The 22,864-nt window shown below is 39.1% G+C and overlaps 1 protein-coding gene across 1 annotated transcript in view; it reads right to left on the bottom strand.

The window, feature by feature from the left end:
• The window catches only part of LOC143352722 (lachesin), a 143,966-nt gene that overhangs the window by 6,519 nt on the left and 114,583 nt on the right, over positions 1-22,864 (bottom strand). Inside the window, exons 6-7 of the mRNA XM_076785440.1 lie at positions 6,795-6,914; positions 4,423-4,593 (exon numbers count right to left, since the gene is read on the bottom strand). Of these exons, the coding sequence (XP_076641555.1) occupies positions 4,423-4,593; positions 6,795-6,914 (291 nt within the window). The remainder of the gene's footprint in view (positions 1-4,422; positions 4,594-6,794; positions 6,915-22,864) is intronic.

Here is a 22,864-nt window from a genome sequence, read left to right as displayed (position 1 = left end):
TTCGAGGCAACACCTGCAAAATAGTTTGTCAAATAGTTTTAAACAAATGGGGGTAGCACTCTTTCTCATGTAAACAAACGGAGGTAGTATATTTTTACTAATCAACACCTTCAAATTCTGTCTGCTTTAAAATTTCAGTGAAAACAACTCGTAACACTTTATGAAACCCATTTAGAAAAATGAGGGTGACACTCTTTCGCATTTAAATAAATGGGGGTAGTACGTTTGCACTGTTCAACATCTTGAAATTCTGTCTGCTTCAAAATTTCAGAGAAAACACCTCGTAACGCTTTATCAAACACATTTAGAAAAATGGAGGTAGCACTGTTTCCATCCTTGAAAATCTCACCCTTACAATATCGTATAATTATACTATTCAACACCTTAAAATTCTGTCTGCTTCAAAATTTTAGAGAAAACAGATCGGAACATTTGATCATACACGTTTAGAAAAATGGGGGCAACACTCTTTCCACCCTTAAAAATCTCACTCAGAATACATATATAGTTGTACTATTCGACAGCTCAAAATTCTGTCTGCTACAAAATTTGATAGAAAGTTGCTCGCACTACTATACCTTTCCCAGGCTGCCCAGGAAGAGGGTTAAATCCGTGGGTTCGGGTCACAGGTCGACCTGGGACACCCGTTGGATTCCTGGGCGCTCTTTTCTCTTCTCAGCGTTCCCTTCACGCTTCGTTTATGCCATCGGTTTAAGGGTTAATCCCCCGGGCTTATCTGATCGCGTGACTTCGACGAGAAGTTCGAGCACGCCGCGCGCCGGGACAACCTACCCCTCGCACACAACCCCCCGGCCCGCTAATACACGCGGTGGGTCTGTTAGTTTACACGGCTTACGCGATAAAATTTCCGTCATTAAGCGCACGGCCCGGCCCGACCCGGCCCGCGCCCGACCCGCGCCGGGTTCGCGCCCTGATAATGGACTGCGCGTTACGGTGATTTCCTCGTAAATACTTAAGCTCGATTTGCTCCACTTGTTACGTCTTCCCCGGGATCCATCGGCACTTAATGCCCCGCGTGCCATCCCAATAACCCCAGGATCCCTTTTTCCTCCCTTCTCCAATCACTTCTTAACGCCACTTTCCTTTTTATCGATTGATTAAGGAACCCACGCTGCCCGCTGGACTCTCTCAATTATGGACGGAGGTGGCTACGTACATTGTCCTACAAATTTTTACTCGGTCTTTTTGCGAGAATTTTTGTAAACTTTCCTAAGATGAACATAACTTTCGAGGAACTGATCCTGTAGCCTCGGATTTTGAAAAGTTTAATCAAGAAAGGTCAACTTTCAGAGTTTCTCCTGCACTGAACGTGAAAGCTATGTGAATGATATTTACTTGTAATTATTCTATATACTGCGTTAGGTACGACGATATTTTTTTATGACATTACGAACGTTTATATATGTTCAAACGATGTTCGAGAGGAGCATCTTTAACACTGGAACTTTTCTGGACTTTCAGATACAAGTGTGCTGCATAGTATACACAATACAACAATATTTTTAATTCATTTCAACGGTATCACTGTTTTGCATTTGATGCATTAATTTTTAGAAACTATTTAATTTTATTTCTCCGGACACGCGTCATACCAAAAATCGAAAGGAAGGAAACCGAAAATGATGGTAGCTTAGGGTTAGAGAGATAGACCTACAGCTTGTCGTTTGTTAAAAACTCTCTCGCGCGAGAGGAACCAGTTCGAGAACTCGCAAGTACGATTACCTTAAAGCCACTATTTCGCTTCATAATTTTGTCCCCGGGGATTTGCATTATGGAAGTTTGTAATATAAAACAAGGGCGCGACGAACGCGAGGCCGCAATAAATTCGATCATTTTAAAGTTGTACCCGCGCTACGCGGTGTGTATTTACGTTTTTTCTCGGGGAATTCTGCCTCGCAAAATTTATACCGCATGAACGCGACGAATAAACATTATTGTGAGCTGGGCCCGGTGGATATTCCGAAGCGCGGAGCTCGTATTTGTTTTCACTTGAGTTTTCCTTTCGCGGACATAAAAGTAAGCGGTTAATTAATCTCCGGCGGTACCCTGCGTCGTTACTCGAATCGTAAAAGTTAAAATTTTCAATAATTATTCACGTTAATCCACTTAATTTTGCCCGTTCCGGAAGCTCTCTCGATATTTCCTCGTGTACACACATGTTACTGCGAGAGTGTGGGCATAGAAGCGTGAATGATCACTATTTATTCGGGAACAGTAAAAATTTTCGCGAGACCCGACGCTCTGAATGATATTAAACTCTTTGAATGGAATGCATCGCGCTTTGTTGCATTGTACCGTATAGCTCCTCGCTGTACATCTCTGTGTATTATGTTTCTTCATTAGGGTTAATATTCTGATGAATATCTCGCATAGTGCAGTCGTAACGCAAGGATCCACTGTCTTTTAACACTAGGTTTACGGGACCCGTCAAAATGACGGATTCTAATATTTTTAATTTACAATTAGCGAGATTGTAAAGATGCATTTTATAGTGGTTGTACACTATAAAAAGGAATAGCTAAAAATTTTGATAGATAAATTCTCGTTGTTTTTCTAAAATAATGTAGAATAGTAATTTTTAGTGGTCCGTAAACCTAGTGTTAAATACAGGGCTTTCTTAGTATTTCAGAAACAAATTACTGATGTAACACTATTCACAATTTAAGGTATGTATTTTACATTATTAATTCTTTAATAACTCAAGTCAGTCATTCAAAACGAGTGCAATTATTTGATCATTTTCAACGTGTACGAACGCGTTCAAATACTTGAAAAGCTCGTGTATTTTCTTTCCCATGAATTAAAGTTAATTAAAAATGTATGCGTGTTAATCTCGCCGCCGCGCGCTGCGCCGGTCTGTTTATGATATGTAACGGGGCGAGTACGCGTTTGCTTTTTAAATTATACTGGGATAATAAAGGTGTATTTACACGTCCGCAAACAAAGATATTTTAATCACAGTAATGGCTTTGCTTACACGATACAATTTAGGACTACCTAGTGATTTCAAAATTCCTCTTCGAGAGAAAATGGTATCTTTCCTATAATAATTCTGAATTATATTGGATTTCGACATATTGCATTTATGAATGTAGACTGTATTTTGAAAGAATATATTTCTGCTCTCCATCATTATTTTAATACGCCATTACAGTGTCACGAATGTTTTCCACCTTGTTTAATTGTATTTTTTCATATTATATGAGAGAGTAATTTATATCTGCAATGCCAGTAAATGGATTATTATTTTTATCGAGCGATAGTTGTTTATCAATTCGAAAATTATATTATTTTCGCGAGGATTTACGGTTTTTTGCATTTAATAAGAATTTATTATCTGAGAATAATGGCCCATACATGAAAGATCTCTGTTCGGCAGCGAAACGAACGCGGCTGTATCGCTTTCGTGAGTTATACGAACACAAATTTGAATTTGCACGGAAAATTAAACTAGACCAGACGATAATCATCAGTATTGCAAAAATAAGCTGCTTGGGCAATTGCAGCCCGATACACCGGCTATTACGCTCAAATTAATAATCAATGCTAATTGCCATTGTCATTAGGTGAACGACCATTATATGTTGGGAATAACTATGTCGTTCGATCTACTTTATCGCGTGCGTGCAGTATGCTGTGCATTTTCCAGGACCATGTAATTCATCTGCAGGGTAACTTCTGCGTTTGTCGAAAATTGTTCATGTCTTTTCTACTAGATTATTATACACATATTAGTACTTGTAAAACCCGAAAAATGTGCACAATTTTGTATTAGTGACACTTGCATAGAAAATTTTAAAATCAAGAAACATCAACGACTGAGAAATTGAGATTTCCTACTTATGCTGTTAACTTTAAACATATTCGTATCTATTAGTGCTCCATGCACTAAGTTTTCAATTTTATTTTATTTTATTTTATTTTACCTTCCTCATACAACATTCAATTTATCGTTCAGAGGTATTATTTTTCATCCTTGTGTTGCCATCAGAGTTTCTAAACGTTTTTAAAACATGATAGAAAAAAATTTGCGTTACGAAGCGTTATGCATAATATAAAGAACACCAAGTAGTGATTAAAAAGAATTTATTTGAATCGACCAAGAGCGTACTAAATAATTTTTGATTTCACAATGAACAATTGAAATGTCCACATAATTATCAGATTCGATGTGCGTGATTTGTGTGTGCAAGAAAAAAGAATTGTTATTAATCTACAAAGACATGTAATAGTTGGAATGAGATGTGTTATCATGGTGTGGCCAAATGCTTTTATTTTTAACTGAAGTGTCCATCGATAATGATTCGAGATGCACCGATGAAACGTCGAATCGTTGGGGCTTTGACGAAATTTTACGATGCACTTCGAAGCTTTATCAACCCATTACCTCGGAGAACTCACCGTAAAGTCGAATGTTGCCCTCGGCACCGCCGATCGAGTTCTTCGAGTTGCATTTGTAACCGCCGAGATCATGCTTCTGCAGGTTCATGATCACCAGTCGCATCTGGACGCTGTACACCGACGTCTTCACCTCGGACATCTGGTATTTGTTGTTACTAATTATCATCTCGCCTGCAACAAACATTGCGAAAGCATGTCGTCAGCGATACTACTTGTAACAAGAAAATGAAAACAAAAAATGTTTCTGTTAACGCCTTATGATCAAACTTATAGATGTTTTACAGTTTTCGAGCACAACTCGATCATAAAGGTAATTGAAAACCCGATAGAATGCACTGCGCGAGCGTCAATATTGCTGGCAACTGGCTGGCAAAACTGCAATTTAAAATATTAAAGGGAACACCGACAGCTAGGCTTTTCAATTAAAAATAGAACATAGAAATGACGCGCTTGTAGATGTTTTGTAATAAAAACGTAAAACGCGTGCGTTGCGCAAGCTCGCATGCTTTTTAGTATATTGCCTCGCTCATGCCAACCTTCGCTTTGTGTTATTAGTTCCTTAGTTTGCGTCCAATGTCCGAAACAATTTATTCCATTTATAACAACGTTTAGTAATACTCCTATATATTAAAATTAATTTATAACAAAGTACACGTTCGAATCGGCATGTTCAACGAACAAAGCATTAATTTAAAACATCAGTCTGTGCAAAAAGCACGGTTTAGCCGGATTGAAGTGCCCATTTCCATTTTCCGAAATATTTCAGATTGTTCACTGTATAATTCTCGCGAAACGAATCGTTTGTCTAAAATATTTGTCCTGAAAATATTTTTCGTAACGTGGACATTTAGTATTGTTAAATCACACGAGCATGTACGAACACCGTGATAATTTGTTCACTAACGTTTCATTACTTCCGAGACTTCCGGTTATGTAATTATTCCGCCTATAATTGAATACTTAGGGGTCTAAAAATCATATGGGTTATTACAAACAAAATTTAAAAAAAGAAAGTTGTTTAACATTAAGTAATATGGACTAACCTGAAGCCTCTTTGCGTTACGCTCATTTTTTATTTATGGAGGAATACAAAAAATCCTTTGAAAAGCATCGTTTTGGAACTAATCGTTTTGGCAAGGTGTAATATTGATCTAACTTTGTGTAAAAAATCTTGAAACCCTTCCAGACCCTTTCTCCGCAATTTAAGTTTAAATATCAAGTTTCAGAATTTCGAAGAATGAATCAGAAAGAATTAATAAATCATATGCATTTCCCATTTTTCTTTATTATTTAGAAATATTCCTAAAAAAATTCACCGAAAATATCAAATACACCGTAACTTTTGCACGATTCATTCTTGGAAATTCTGAAAGTTGATATTTAAACTTAAATTGCGGTGAAAGGGTCTCAAGATTTTTTACACAAAGATAGTTCAATATTATAACTTGCCAAAACGATCAGTGTCAGACCAAAATCTATTAAAGGATTTGTTGTATGCTTCCATAAAGAAAAAATGAGCAGAAAACAGAGATTTCCGATTAGCCCTTATTACTTAATGTTCAACAACTTAAAAAAAATAATTTTTTTGCCAAATAAGCGTTGCACATGTGGCAATCTCTCCACAAATTTTCAAACAAATTCGTTGAATAGTTTCGTTTTTACAGATTTTTTGTCGCTTTTTGGCCATTTGGCGCCACTGTGCGCCGCTGCGCCAGTAAGAAAGTTTTCTGCGAATATCTCGGGAATTTGTAATTTCCGTCAAAAACGAAAGTCATATTCGTATTGAGCACGTCGAAACGAATAGAATGAAGTGTAATAGTTGCCAAAAGCTTAGGGGAGCAATTCGAAAGTTCAGTTCTTAATTATCCTTTAACTACGCTCAGCTACCATATGCACGATTCGCTTCCTTGAAGAATTAGACTGTGAAACTGCGTGCATCGATCGAGAGCGAAACGAACTTTTTGGGCCAACCTGATATGAAAAATTTAATGTTTTGGGAAAAAGCAAGGATCAGAGAGCGTTCCGCAATAAACGAAATTGACAATCGATGAAACATTTGACGGCGCGTGGAATATAATTTTCTGCGCGTGACTTATCGCAGTATGTCACGGGCCGTGTGCATGCTATATCAAATTGTATTTATCAAGAAATGAAAAAGCGAACGAGGCGAACGGTTTATCGAGAGCAGCGGTTCGATAAACATATCGATTCGCGAATTTCGGTTTTCGGAACCGGTCGCCGGCGCGGGGTTTTATTGGTCATAAAACTATACTGATCAGCGTGAACGAGGTTTTAAACGCTCGGATTTTTTGCCCCGCCGCACCGACGGTTATAAAATAAACTGATACGGGCAATAGTTAATTAAATCTTACCTGATTCGCGTGTCCAATAATTAATGGCCTTCGGGGAAGCTTCCACGAGGCAGACCAGCGTAACGTTGGTTCCAGTTGGTGCACCGACTAGCTGGTTCGGTACTTGAACCATCGGGTGAACTGTAATTTATCGTGATACCATTAATCAATAGCCAAACATAAAGTATACGTGTACGTAATAATTATCGGCTAGACCGCGATTTGTCATTGGCAGTAATAGCGACCAATCGCATGTGGCGGACTGACACGTCCGTTAAAGTCTATTCTAGCGATTTACGTTGAAATAACGCCTACCAAGCTAGCCGATCGATTGTAATGTAATCACTATGGCAATCATTTTAGACTGCAATTTCGGTTTAACCCCATAAAACCCCGAGTAGAAATTCAACAATTTTCTGGTTTAACCCTTCGTGTGCTATGCCGGAGTCATTCGCGAACCGTCAAAATTCCGGTACAAGATGGCGCTTTCTATTTCGAAATAAGAAAATCACTATCCTCGCTTCTTCTTCTTCTTCATTCGAAATACGACGAAAGCCGGTCCCGAGTAATCGTCTTATATCGAAAGAGGACTATAGTAAAATATCGGTGTGGGTCAGAAGTGACTCCGGTATAGGCCTAGAACTCGCAGGAGTCCGAGAGTTAAAGAGTTCATTCAATCAATCGTATTTTATATTTTGTATCGCTTATTTATTTATCTTTGTGCTTTATAGGGTGGATACTTTTTGGACTCTAAGGTAGCCGTGACTAGATCCATCAATCACTCAGTTACGTTTTATTTTCAATTTTGTTCCTTGCGATCATTTTTCTTCTTGAACAATACATAAATGGAGTTGGAACGAAAGTTTGTAGGGTTTTTAAATTAAAATTCAAGAATAAAACTAAGATATTTATTCATGGGTTTATGCAAAATAAATTGATGAAGTGAGATCACTCGCGGTGTTCTTTAGACTCTAGACAACTATCCGATGGAAAGAAGGATTATTTCTTATCCTCTTATCCTCTTCAATTGAAAATTCAGAAAACAAACCAATCGAAGAATGCACATTTATGAATTGTTTTAGAATTTTTAGCTGCGAAACCGAATTTTAATAAACAAAAGAACTTTTAAAATTCCGATTTCTTGTAGAAGTTATGAGATCCTAAGTTTATATTTTTACAGTTTTAGCATCTCGTTATGGTTGTTGACATATAATTTTTTCGGATTTTTCAAAGTTGTAGCACATGGTTAAAAAAATCGAAGGGCAAGCGTTCGTCGCGAGCGTCTCGGGTCGTGTTGGTTTTAAATCGTTGCATGCTAAGAGATTTTCGTTTTCCCGGTAGAAACTGGTCGAGGGACAAGATTTATTCCCGGTTGTAATGGCACACTATGTACCGGGGTGGAAGTGCTTTACCCGGGGCACAGTAAAAATAACAAAGATCTCGGCGCCGATGTATATTCGCGTCGTACAATCATCTTACGCGAGGTATCTCGCGGCGTTCCTTGCCTTTGTAGAACCCTTTAGCCGGTTACCTGGCCCCGTGAATCATGATAATGAAATGATGACACGCCTGACAGTCTGTCATTTAAAACGAGCCCCTCACCGAGAAGTAAGGCATCCTTCGGCGTAAGCACGTTCTTCGTCCCGGAGGTCGTAAGCAGCTTTCCGTGAGCTGCTTAGGTTTTAACAGCAACCCTCGATGGCCAGTTCTTTTGACCGGAAATGCGTTTGTCTCTGCATTTTGCGGGAGAATCGATACGAAAAGCTTACTGTGCGCTCAAACGGCTTATTTAATGACTTTGCGTTTTAAAAGCGGGCAGGAATTAACCTATTTCGACGTCTGTATGCTTTGTGACATTAGATTGGGGAATATGAATACGACCACTAGCGAATTCCGGATGTTCTAACGCGAACATTCGGCATCGCTGCAAGGAATTTTAACTTGTTTACCACGGAACCATTGCATTGTATATGGATATCCATTAATCCTCCTGAAACTGATCAAAGATCTTACAATAACAATTCATCTATTCACGCTGCACACTAGATTTTCAATACGAGCGAAGTCGCTATCAAATTTCGATTATTTTAATGGTAAATTTCAATATGAATTTCATTCAATGAATTATAACTTGTTCACCGCAGAAGTATTGCATTGCATTGCCGATCCTAGAATAATAATTCATCGAATATTCCTGGAATATTTTAACGATAAAATTCAACATCGTTCAATTAATTTTAATCGATTCTCTTAAAAATAATTTTACAAAGATCCTAATGAGGAATATTGAATATTAGAATATTGTACGTAGAAATTATTTTGATTTCTCATCAAGAAAGTTCGGTGACCCTGTTCCCCTGGACAAACGGGGAGCGTTTTAAAATTTCACTTCGCTCGGTTGGAAAGTTGATATTGATCACAGGCATGTAACGAGTTTAAACAATTTCTGGGCATGTTTTGAAGCTCCGGGACGAAACCGAGCGAGCGGAGAGAATTATTTAATACGTCACCGGCGCAATTAAAACTTTTTCGATGTTGTTACAGACGTATGGGACTCGTAAATCAATCTTTATATCTCCACACTCGTATCCTATTGGTAACCGGCGCGTGTATTCATTTAGAGTGGCTCGATCGTGACTGCGTCGTTTCGGTTCGATGTTTAGATTAATGAGCCGAACGTAATCCAGTCCTGTAATTGGCCGGGCGAAACTGCGACGACACCGGAAACACCGATAAAGATGTATGTGCAATAACAAATTCGCGTTCGACCGATTCGGGTTTTCGAGTACTCAGCAGAAATTCTCAGGAATTGATTTCCTTAACGTGACAATAATCTAATTATGCTCGTCCCGCGATTTATAATACACGATTTTCGTTTTCACTAATATTTTCTGCAATCCCTAACCTTGAACTGACCGTCAATATGTACAATTTTATTCCGATATAAGACAATGCTTTTTATTTCGAAACAAGAAAATCTTTATCCACTCTACGTCCCGAGCCATCGCCTTATATTGAAAGAAAATTGTAGTGAAACAGAAAACTTTATCGAACAGGAAAATGAAAACGTAGTGAGATAGTAAAATTTGATCTAAATCCACAAATATATTATTAATAGTTACACTTTACATAATTATTAGCATAATTTTTGGTGGACCTACACCAGCCCCGATAATTCACTTAATGGTAGAATTAAAAATTTAAGAGCAGTATAAGTAAGGTTCTTAATACACTGGGTGTTCGACTACAGGTCGGAGAAAATTTAAGGGGTGGTTCTCCATGAAAATATAAGACGAAAATGAAGAGTAAAAAAATTGGGATTTTGGCTTCATTTTTTAGTTATTAACAATTCAAAATCCGCCTAAAGTGCGGCAACCCGGCCAACAGAGGTGTACGTTTTGTACGTCATAGAGGCGAGCGACTGATACCCTGTGTGCCTCACAAGAAGTCACCTGGCAGAAATTCGGTAGGAATGCAAACCATCCGATTGGGTCATTCCACACGCATTTTCGGTTCTAGCCGAATTATTAGCTAAAGTATGTGACGTCAAAGCCTGCTCATTGGGTGCGAGCCAAGACCTCCTTTGATACGTGATTGACGCGCGCCTTCATGACGTATGTAAGCATTGTACACCTGTATTGGTCGGGTTGCCGCATTTTAGGCGGATTTTTAATTGATAACTAAAAAATGAATCCCAAACCGCAATTGTTTTATTTTTCATTTTCATCTTATACTGTCTTGGTGAAGCAACCCTTAAATATTCTCCCACCTGTAGTCGAACACCCTGTATATTCTAAAAATGATGAAATTATAAGAATTTTTCGGTCTTCGCTATAGTAGAGTCAATCAATTTAATCAATAACTCAATTTATTCAATGACTCTTCATAGATTTAATAATATTGAAGTAAAGAATTTGAAGTGAATCATTTTGAGTAATTCTAGAAAAGTAAAGGTTTGTTTAAGATAAAATATAATGATGCCTATTAGTAAAAGTTAACGAAAAGTGTCACGTTACTTTAAATCGATTGAAATTTCCCATCTAAAAGCTTTAATTAAATACCAACGTTCCTAGATTACGCTGCTAAATAATTGCATACACAGTCCAATAATTGGAAAATAAAAATGTTCCAAATAAATTGCCACGGCACATAAGTTTAATTCAATCTTTATTCAGTTTATGTCAATCTTCAGACTCAATATCGAGTTTCCGTTTCTTGAAAACGATGAGATCGACCTACATGTGCCTCGCAAAAGTTCCAATACGTCACCGTTCGCTCAACAACTGCCAGCAATTATAAACGACGAACGAACGAAATTGTATTAATTTTAATGGCACCACCCAATTATAGCGAATGTGTTACAACCGCCATTTATCGTTTCCGTCAGCAAACAGTATTGTCATAAGTATGACGTAGTCATACAGTTAATTAATTGCAAAGCTATCTATACATATCGCGCGATAATGTAAAATAGACCGCGCAAGTAGAGTTTCACAATGCAGTTATTGATCATGTTATTAATCCGCAATAACGTGTACGCGGCTGTGTATTCAGGGTGTTCGATTTTCAGATATAAATGCAATTAATTTCTGAATACTCGACGATCACGTCGACTGATATTATAGTAAACTTCATTTAGAAGTAAAGTTGGATATGTTAGGAACCGAAGATAGGACTTTGAAAGATTAGCTTTGTATCTTCAAACGATGCGTAACAAACATGTATATTCTGTATATCCTCTGTATATTCTTTCGATATAAGACGATAGCTCGGGACCGGCTTTCGTCTTATTTCGGATGAAGAAGAGGAGATGGCGATTTTCTTATTTCGAAATAAAAAGCGTCGTCTTATATCGGAATGAAATGGTTACATATTGACGGTCGCTCGAGCTTATGCCCACCCGCGACGGGTCACAAATGACTCCGGCACAGCGTACGGAGGGTTAACATTGCGGATCGGCGTGGAGTAACATCGGACTGTCCGTAACTCATTGACAGATCAAATTCGGTCTGTCAATTGGGGAAAAAGGGCATCGGTGGAGCGATTGGTAATAGGTAACGGGTCGGGTCATCGTGTGGCTGGCGTTCCCTTTAAATGTTAAAGTCCGGGGGATGGTATTTGGCTGGGCAGATAGGTCGGCCGGTCGCGAAATAAATCATTTAAATTGGAGGAAAGAGAAATCCCGGCTAATAGCTTAGGATCCCGTGAAGGTGTGTCCCCTGATGCGATTGCGGCGATGAAGTAAGCCTGTAAGGCGAAACATTGGGACGCCCTAATAGGTTTCTGGGTCGGCTGGTCAAGCCGCTTTATGTGGTTTCGCTGAAAGGCAGCCGATCTTCATGATGAGAATTAGTGCTATAATATCAGAAGTTCGTGATAACCTTCAATAAATCCTTCTTAACTTGTATTACCGGCACTGGGGTAACTTACGGCAACTGCTGTATTAAGTACACCTATTCTAAAGCTAATCTAACGATTGCTTCCTCTTGATGGCCCCGGAATTTATGGCGCAAACACGCTCTCCCGACGACGCCGCGCTACGCTGTGCCTTCGACGGGGAATCGAAACTCACTTCTCTAAAAGTTTCTGCAATTCACCCCGAGAACCGATGCTCGCCGATTAGAAGACTTCCAAGTTCTAATCACTCCTTTGACACGGCCTGCACAGCGACTGTCGTTCATTTAACTTTTCATCGTTCCTCATTTTCATATGTCAACATCTTGTTACGTTCGCACCGAATGAATTATTTCCACAGGAAATGCTTCTACATGTGAAAATAAGTTGAAAAACAGGAATAACATTTTTACGTTCGACGCCTCGTTTTCGAGAAAAACGAGTTTGAAAATGCAACGAATACGCGTGCCATTAGACAGGCATCGTCTGACGCGTCTGATCATGACCGACTAATTCTACTTCCTGCGTATACTATAGCTCGCGAACCCGGCGAATCTTTAAACTCGATTTTCTTGAAAACGAGGCTTCAATCGAAAAAATGTTATTCGTTTTTCTCGACTTATTTTTCCATGGAGAATCATCCTCTGTCCGGTCGTATCACGATTTCGACCACACACTTTATACAGTGCATCCAGAACGTATTTGACACTAAATACCCCATTAAAAACTTTCAAAAAATTTTGACTCATTTTAAAGCTAGAACCCTCTAGTTTCATCATTCATTGTTCATTTTATTGGAAGATTTTGTTTTATAATGTAGCACACGAGAAACTGAAGACGAGTTTTTCCTCAAAAGTGGTATACATGCAAACGTCTGTGAAAATTCTGAAAAATTTGTTTCCTGATTGAAACCACCATAGATTTCAAGATTTAAGTTGAAAATTGACGTATGATTTTTTTCGGCGTTCTGTCGAGCTTTAAATGAGAGGTGTGCCACCAATTTTTCGGTCGCACGAGTTTCACCATTGTGGGCTTTACACGAGTTGTTCCTCGTTTTTCTTCCACAAAACAGTGAAAAAAATCGTACATTAAGTTCTAAGGTGTCGTTGTAAAGAGAAGGCTTCAATCTTCGGACCTATGGAAGTTTTAATCACGAAAAGAATGTTTTCATATTTTTACAGAGGTTTCAATGTATAGCATTTTTAAAGAAAAATGGGTCTCTTCAGGTCCAGCTTTATGTGACGTAATTTTATTGACCCCTGCTACACATTTAAAATTGCAAACTTTATTCGTCCCTTGCGGCAATTTGACATATTTATCTCGCACGGTTTGCGTTGCGATAAATGTAAACAAGTATACTGAATATATCGTTCTATCATTCGTACGAAATGTACGAAAATTTGACTTTTTCAATTTCAATGAAAGAACTTGCAGATATGTATTAATTCCTTTTCTATTTTTTAATGATTTCATCGAATTGACATCAAATGGAAACTTATACTACTGTAAGGTTAACGGCATACCTCTCATTCGAAGCTTAATAAAAGGAATAAAAAAAAATCGTTCATCAATGTTTAACATCTCGTTGCAAAAAGGAAGTTCTAATCTTTAAATCTACGGCGGTTTCAGTTACGAAAAAGATTTTCCACTGTTTTTGGATTTCAACTTGTAGATTATATTTTCGAGAGAAAACTTGTTCCGAGTTTCCCTTTCGTGTTGCGCTTCGATCGATTCGAATATTCGTATTTATCATATTAAGTTTAGTGCTTTTGCAACGAGTTTGGCTGGGATATAGAAGGCTGCCGGCGGAACCGACTATCAATATTAGAGAATATAACGTCGCGCCAATCGTCTATTCACGGTGTATCGTGGAGACGCAGTGAAACGCCGAGGTTATACACATAGCATTGCCGTGGAAGTACGAAGATCTGTCCTTTGGCTCGCAGGCAGAGGGAATTCCGGTTCCTACGGTAGCCCAGCCCCACAAAACCACAGTCTGTTCTCTGACCAGTCCACCCAGAAACCTATTACAGGATTTCCTAACGTTTTGCCGCAGCGCGGCAAGCGTATTTCGCCCGACGATATTCCTGCCAGACATCTTTAAACGATTCGCTGTTTTAACACGTTCAACGATACCCGAGATTTTCGGTATTCTTCGGCCTTTACCTGTGCAACCGACGGATTTTCTGCTGCCCGATGCGGGTAATTAGTGACTATTTCGTCGTAAACTGTGCAACTAAAGCCTCCAGTCAGATAAGCATCCGCCATCGCTCTCGGGACTATTTTCAGTGTTTACACAGAATGTTCCAGTATTGATGGTACAATCGTGGAGGCGGTGATTCTACATGAGAAAATAAGCAGAAGAAAGAATACATTTTTTTCGTTTGAGGCTTTGGTTTCGAGAAAATCGAGTTTAAAGATCCGTTGTGTTCGAGTGCTTTAGCATATGCAGGAAGTAGCATTGGTTGGTCATGCTCAGACGCCTCAGACGATTCCTAGAGAGTATAGAGTAACATCCGTATTCGCTGCATTTTCAAGCTCGATATTAATAGGAATAGTCGATAGCGTTAGTCAAGGTTAATATAGTATTCCACCCACCCAATACATTTTTTAATGTGAAATTCGGCTGTACAACCAGTTTCCACAAAATTCCCCTTGTTTAAATATACAGCTGTGATCGACATGTACGTAATACCTTCTCTGCCATGAAATGATTAATAACAAAGCAGCTCTGAATACCGCTTATTGAATAAATTATGACAAGAGATATAAAGTAGTCAATTAATCTTCTTAGTCTTTAATTAACAATGTTCGACAGAAAAAGGATTTTCATCGTGGCCCAGAAACCGTCTTCTTTTACCCTTCATAAAATTTCTTTCTTCAAAGAGAAAAGTTGTTGGATGTCCACTCAACACGATACAAATCTTCGATCATAAATTATCTTTCAATTAACATTCGCATTTGCGGTTGCATTTATATTCTCCGTTTAATGAATTCTTACAGATGCAACGACAAAATTTGTCTACGATAATTATTAAACTGCCTATTTTATGCATTTATGACAAGAACGGATTACTGTATAGGCATTAGAAGAATTGATTGACGTTATCATCGTATTTGCGACTTATTAAAATGATTGAAAGAGGCAATGCATTTTCATTTGATTTGTGTTTCTTACAATTGACTTCGACAATTTTTGTTCGACAGTCTAGTAATTACTATGTAACATGCATAATGTTGACAATGATACCATCGTCTTGAATATTTCAAACGGAAGATTACAATTTACAATGAAACAAAAAATTGTGATGATATCGTGTTGCGACATTTGCAATTTACCGAGTACACAGTATAGAGATTAATTTTCGTTTCGAAATGCCGGAACGTGAGGAGACTTTCATGTAGAAGCGAAATATATAGTGTACAGTATAGAATGCTGTGGGATGTTATCTTATTAGAGCAGAAACACCACATCCTTCGCGTCTATGAACGAAGAGAATTATACTTTTCGTGGACCGTACTTATCTCTTGGAAACCGCAGACTTGTAGGAAACTCCTGGGCAGACGACCCAAGAGGACACTCAGAAACCCCTAATGTCTTGCCTTGTAAGCTTATTTTATGTGAAGAAACACGGTACTCCGTTTAAGTGTATCCCCCAACACTTCAGCAGCTTCTATTCCCCAAGGAGAATCTCTGCATTCTTTGATAATCAGTTAATCATCGGCGTTGGCCAACGGTTTTTTTACTTCAGGATCATTATACAGAAATCGATGGCACACGCTTTGAATCAGAATAACTTTTTTATAAATTGAGCAAAAGATCCCAGCTTTTTTTCTCAGCTAGATAGATTAGTTTACTAGATGATAGGTAATGAAAATTTTAGAAAAGTTGCATTTAGTTTGAATTAGGAAACAAAAATAGTAAAAGTTGCTTTTTACAATTATTTCATATCTACAAGAACGATCGCGAATTTAACTTTACTTTCTTGACAATTGTCTATTCTCACGATTAATTAATTGTCTAATTAAAAATATTTTACGGTTCATGACATACGAGATTTTTTTTATTTAATATATCTGCGAATTTAGAAACATCAGCTCGCAGAATGTAAATGATATTTCATTCCGTTTAGCTGTCGAAAGGTTTTCATAAAGTATTGATATACTTTCAATGCTTTTCGGGAAAATTAAATACACCCGGGGATTAAGGTGTACATTGTGAAAAATTCTGAAAGCGAATTTATGTATTGTGTGTGCTTGGTTATTCAATACCTCGTAATCCAATCACGCTGCTCTTCTTTTATTTATGCCGCGTGTAACGAACGCGTTTGCGGCAAATCCTACTACAATTTTCACTAGGAAAAAATGTGTAACACCCACAATGTCCATAACACCCGTACACGTGAAGCTGTTGTTCCCTTATTAAGGAGGTTTTACGTGTAATATCCAATTTGCATGCTGAGTCATCCGATGTGGACATTATGTAATACTTGTTCATTTTTTAACATTTGTTCTTGAAATCCATCTGCTTTAAATGATCATTATGATTTCTCACGCGTGTCGAACAATCTCGATCAATAAATAAAAAAAAAAGTTGCGTTTGTTTAATGTCACTGCTAAAAATCGGACGTTTTACACGCAACAACCTCATCGAAAAAGCAAATTCTCATTCCGTAAATTGTTCGCCCACGGCTCGTGCATTCGTTTCTAATTACGACGTTCGTGAACACCCTGTATGCGACCAGGCCTGATGCAGGCGAAAGGCAGACCCCCCCCCCCGCTCGCAAAGTAGTTACCTCGTCGCAAATATTTCAGGTGTGTTAATCAATCGCGCGTTAAACTCGAACGTTAGGAATAGGTATGGCGTGATCGGGACGCGAGCAGTTTTACACTGGCTGGAGAGTCGGTCAAAAGTTAGAAGTTAATCCGCACGAATCTAAATTAAGTCCCGCGAGCGAAGCAGAGTAGATAGATAGCTGCTGGGCACGTTTAGTTAGAGTAGAATAGTTTCTCTCCCCCTCCCGCCCCTTTCCAACCCTTCGCCGACTCGTAGATTTAGCCCTTTAATTTTCCCGGCCGAAATATTCCGTAGAAGCAGGCCACATTTCCAAATAACTTTGCGAATGGGCTCGCCTCTATTCTGACCCTGTTTCATCAGACCGAGTTTCATCCTCGCGATCACCGAAGGAAACATCGAATGTCGGCAAACGTTGGCTCACTTTCTAATGTCTTGTCATTAGCTGTTCTTCAAACGCTTTATCTCTACCGGAAGCCTATCAGAAATACCGAGCGCTAAGCCAGAACGATCTATATTCTTTTATAACAATTAGACCGCGAATCGTTATGCAAAATGAAAATATTTTTTCCGCAACGAATGCGGAAATTAAATTACAATTCACTTCATTCCTTTATAGATTTTTTACATTGAAAAACCAATCCAACAGTTTTTTGCAAATATCTCGTAGACCAAGGTCGCCCGGTGGTAACATGTATAGGAAAAAGTTGTTCAGAATTATGCCTCCAACGACTTATTTCATGGTCATTGAAATCGGTGACGAGTCCACTATTCGGTATAATTACCCAAAATTCTTAGATTTTTCTAATCTTTGACTGTTCTATATTTCACCCAATTTCTTCGTAAATGCATAAAAATCCGCGGTCTTATAGCAACAACAGGGCTGAATTTATTATTTCATACAATTTTTATGGTAACACGTATGAAGAAGTAAAGCATTTCTCAAGCAGGAGAATGTTGCGGATTCGCGCTGGGATTTCGTGAGAAACGTTCAATTTCCGGCGATCCGATAAGTGTCGAAGGTTGCAGAAGCCAATGAAACAGGAAACGGCTAATAAAGTTTTAAAAAGCGATGCGTCCTACCCGATGAAATATTGTTCAATAGAGTCGATCGACGAGACTTACGGCGTAGGCTCGCCGAACGTTCGCGAGTTCTTTGCAAATTGAAGCAGCCCCTCGCGGTGGCCTGCATTTATCGCGGCTGTCTGCGTTAATCAAACTGATTACAACTGCCGTAAATCACTGCCACTGGCGGAACAATTTCGGGGCCAGTTCACCTCTTCTGGGACAAATTGTTCGAAGCTTTATTTCGTTCCGCGCGCAATTCCGTCGCGTCGCTTGCAGAGGATCGCCCGGTGGAATCGGAGTAATTGTTTATGACGATACGAACACAACGAATTTACGAGGAGCCTCCCGTCAAGAAACGCAGAAATTAGCACTACGTCATTGCTGCGCGTTGTACCAGCCTCTCGCGCAACAAAGTCCTTTCTCATGCAGTTCGCTTCGGTTCTGCTTCCAATATATCTCATACCTCTTCAACAATTTCCAATCGCTCGTTAACCTACAAATATTCTTGTAGAATGCTGATTTGGAAAACGAACAATTCCTTCTTTTTTTCAAACTGTTATTCGCAGATTTATTTTCTCGATTTCCAAATCAAAAATTATTTCACGTCACTTACACGTTTCCAACGATAAACTTTGATATTTCGTGTATTTACAATTTTAGACTAAATGTAGCACCTTTCGATGAACAAATCTGTGAGTTGCTGAATGTGCGAAGAAACTTTGGGGAAGTATTTTTAAAGTTTCATACTTTTCAAAACTACCATTAAAAAGAAATCGATTTTTGGACCAATTGCACGAGAACACCCCTTTGATACTTGCAACTAATATTTTGAGGATCGAAGGCTCCAATGGTCTTTAACACGAGGTTTGCGAAGCGATAACAATGACTATATAATATTACTTAATAATTTATAATATATAATATATAATTATTATATTAATAATTTCTCACGGATGCATTTCCACAATCTCTCCATAATCGTAAATTAAAAATATCAGACCGCGTCATTTTGCGACGTACAGCCAGCGTTAAGTAAATAAACGATTTTATTTTGAACCGTAACCGATTTAATTACCACGGATAACGACGATAATAATCAAAGTTTTGAATAATACCCAGTGTCCGAACGGCGCGGCGGCAGATAGTTCGCCGGGAATTACAACAAACCGTCGGACGAATTTCTCGTTTTTATTATCCACACTCGAATCAGGAACGCCGCCACTTGCTTCTACAGATAAGAACTTTACGCGCATACTTTCTGCTGCAGTATTGGATTTCTGTCGCCTTTTACCTCTTACACGTTAAACTGCAGTTTACGATTTCTGGTTTACATCCTTTTTACGCCGCGCACTTTTTAGGCGGGCTATCGTGATTTATGATCGTGTTATCGTCTGCAACATCACGGCCGATGGATTCCTTCGAGCAGCATCGACAGAGAAGCATTCGCAGCCCTGCCGAATCCGGTCGCCGACAGAAATGGAATCGTTCTTGGTCGGAGACAGGAAATATTCGTTTCCGCACGAATGAAAACTAATTACGGGAAACTCGCGATGGCTGTAACTCATCGGCCACACCGAAACGTACTGGTTGTATGAATGTAAGCCGAGACTCTGTAATTATGTTGCTGAAAATGATCGTGCTCGACCAAACAAAATCGTTGATGTTCAACTCGCAACGCTGCATTGTTCGACACAAGCAAAATGTCTCTTGCAAAGTTTAACCGAAAAATTAAACACGGTACACCGTTCAAGTGTATCCCCGACACTTCAGCAGCTTCTACTCCCCAAGAACAATCTCTACATTCATCGATAATAAGTTAACCCTTTGCACTCGAAGCTATTTTAACTCCAAAACGAAACATTTCTTCCGACCTAGAATATTTAACTTCTATATATTCTTTTTCATGTTATAGAAGTGTTTAGTGATTTATTAAATACAGACAAATATGATAACGTAAAAAATATTTTGAATGACGATATAGCAATTTTTAGTGGCGCCTTTCAGTCGTCATTCGAGTGCTACGGGTTAAGATTTGGCTCGCCAATGGCGAAAAATTGGTTGATTTTATATGATTTGTTATGTATTAATAGTAGCGATGTGCGGGTTCCCGAAATTACGGGGTCGTCCGGTTATCCCCCCAGAAGGGTCCAAAAGGTCCAAAAGTCTCCGGACACTTGAATCTTTGCTAAAAAGGGCTGATATTTAAAAGAAAGTCGTACAACGATGCACCCTGGTTCATTGCATGGGAACGTTTTAGGTCGGAAGACATGTTTTGTTTTCGACTTGTTTGCAAAGGGCTTCTGGTTTCCTGTTAGGCTTCTGGTAGGTGCAGTCTTACTAATAAAGTCCGCGTAGAAAATTTAGTTGGAAATATGCGACGAGCTTACAACGGTCTGATGCAAATTTTCGATTGCAGTCAAGCTCGCCAGAACGTTACACAGCGGTAACACGACCCTTCTCTACATAAGAGGCCTACAGAAGAGCGGGTGACTTTGCAGTTGAACTTGTTTTTCCGCGTCGTTAATATATCGCGCGTAATCAACCGACAATTAACCGCGCCTCGGCGAACGCACTCGAAGCGTCAGTTATTTCCATTCACGCGTTGCTATTCAAGTGTCGTACAACAGGGAGTTGTGGGTGGGTTGGGGGTGCAAGGGGTGGGTGTGGGGGAATATGGGAAGGTGCTGGCAACGGTTAAGCACGCTTTCTGCGCAATAATGACCAGCTATTGCACAATTGGGAATTACGCGCTGAATTTGAGCCACCGCATGTTTAATTCACAGGCCAGAGATTATTAATCTGATTTCCCACCTCTGCCGCACGTAGACGCGTTTAAAATTATCTCTCTGCGGCCTATTGTACTTCACCGGCCCCCTCCCCTCCTCCGGATAAAACTGTTAATCGCCGTACTTTAATCAAATTTTAATCCCGGAGATTCTCAAATATTCGCGAGAGAGCCCCGACCGGATCGAACCAGTCCGGCACCGATCCGCTCGAACTGTTTTCGACCAAACACGAACGTTCTTATACAAGCGATAACGAACGAGCCATTTATGCTGTTCACTTCGGTGGTCATTCTTCGTGGCTGCGTTCATTCGAATTAAATTAATTCGATTATTTGAAACAGGTCACCTAGTTAGCCTCTCCAGCGACGAGAAACGTTTCTTGTGCTAGGGAAATAGTGTCGAGAAGCGAATATGCTGGAAGACGAATGTCAGCTTTAGCCTGCTGATGCATACGCATTTATATTATCGATGCATCCTTAACATAGAAGAAAACATGCATAGCAACAAATACTAACGCGTTGACTGGACACGTCGGTCGGTTCACACAATTCTTCATGAATCTTTAAAAATTGATTTGATTCATAATACTGTTGTTTAAACCCATTCGGAGTTGCACGATCTGAAAGAGTTCGAGAAACTATCCGTGTGATGAGCTTTTCACACTTTGAATGACCCGACACAATTTTTTTTACTCAAAAATTAATTTTTTACTACGATTTATTAAGTAAATCAAATTTTAGGATCTACGTGGTGTGAGGATATTACAAGGAGCATTGCAATGAAATAGGGCACTCAATGTGCCAATGTCACTGAGTAGTTTTGACGATGACTAAATTATTTTGATATTGTAGGATTTTTGGAGATGACTATTCGGCAGTTAACGTGTGAATGACTCTATTCTTATTAGAAAGAGTTTTCTAGATGATGAATCGAACTTGTTCCTCACTCTGGCTTTTGAAAATAAAAAATTTGGCTTTTGAAACTATTCCATGAAAGTAGGAATTTCCAAGATCCGCAGTCTGGTGATTTCAGATGTGAGTGACTGAAAGGATTGGTCCTGGCTTAACTCTAGACAAATAAACTATAACGCATGGAAATAACGACGCGAATAAAACATTTTCTAATCGTTCCGAATGCACGCGCAATTCGTACAGCCTTCGTATTTTCGAACAACAATGTTGAAGCTCGAATCGTTTCTAGGGACAAGGTATGTGATATACGCAAAAGTTGCCTAATAAAGCACGCCGTCTCTCGGCCACGTAAAAACAAAACCATTCGCACAGGAAGCAACGAAAAAATTGTTCCCATTCCTCGAACCAAACCATCATAAAATATATGCTTTCAAATATCGAACGATTTCGACAACGTAAAAAAATGTAATAAAATTTGCCACGGCAAATATCATCCAGCGATTGTGCACCTTTAAAGTCAAAGCCTCGAACGCCTCCCAGCGAAGTTCGATTGTGCGTACATACATACAGGGGGGTTGTCAAAAAATAATAGAAAAACTTTGAATGTTAACGAGATAGTCTGATGCAGTGGATAAAATAAAAAGTTTGTTCAGCTCCTTGTAATTTCAAGAAAGATTGGTTCGAGACATTCTTTCAAATAAATTCACAAAAATAACGCAAAAATAATGGAGAAACTTTGAATATTCAGGATGATTGATACTTGTAAGAAAGCAGAACTGCTTATCGCACTATCATGAGCAGGACATTAATCCGAAAACTGCGTTCGCAGAGAATGGCACGATAAAAAACGATGAGAAGAGGAGACTCACTATGGGGGGGGGGGGCGGCGTATCGAGCGAAAAAATCCATTACGTCAAATAGTTTTAATTTCCGTGTTTCGCGGAGGACCCTTTACATATTACTTCTGCTCGGTCGCGCAATCAACGAAGGGGAATTCCTTATCTGCGACGGAATTAAAGAGGCGATCCCGTTTAAATAGGTTCCCGCCGAAAAGAAGCGGAAAGCGAGCCTTGCGTGTCCAGCCCGGCGGCGCAATGCACATTATCGCATCGCGCGACACCCGTAAAAATCCGTCGT

This window comes from Halictus rubicundus, chromosome 3 (genome assembly GCF_050948215.1).
Source record: "Halictus rubicundus isolate RS-2024b chromosome 3, iyHalRubi1_principal, whole genome shotgun sequence".
Lineage (NCBI taxonomy): Eukaryota > Metazoa > Arthropoda > Insecta > Hymenoptera > Halictidae > Halictus > Halictus rubicundus.
The sequence above is the reverse complement of the archived record's forward strand: the minus strand, read 5'-3'. Positions and strand labels throughout refer to the sequence as shown.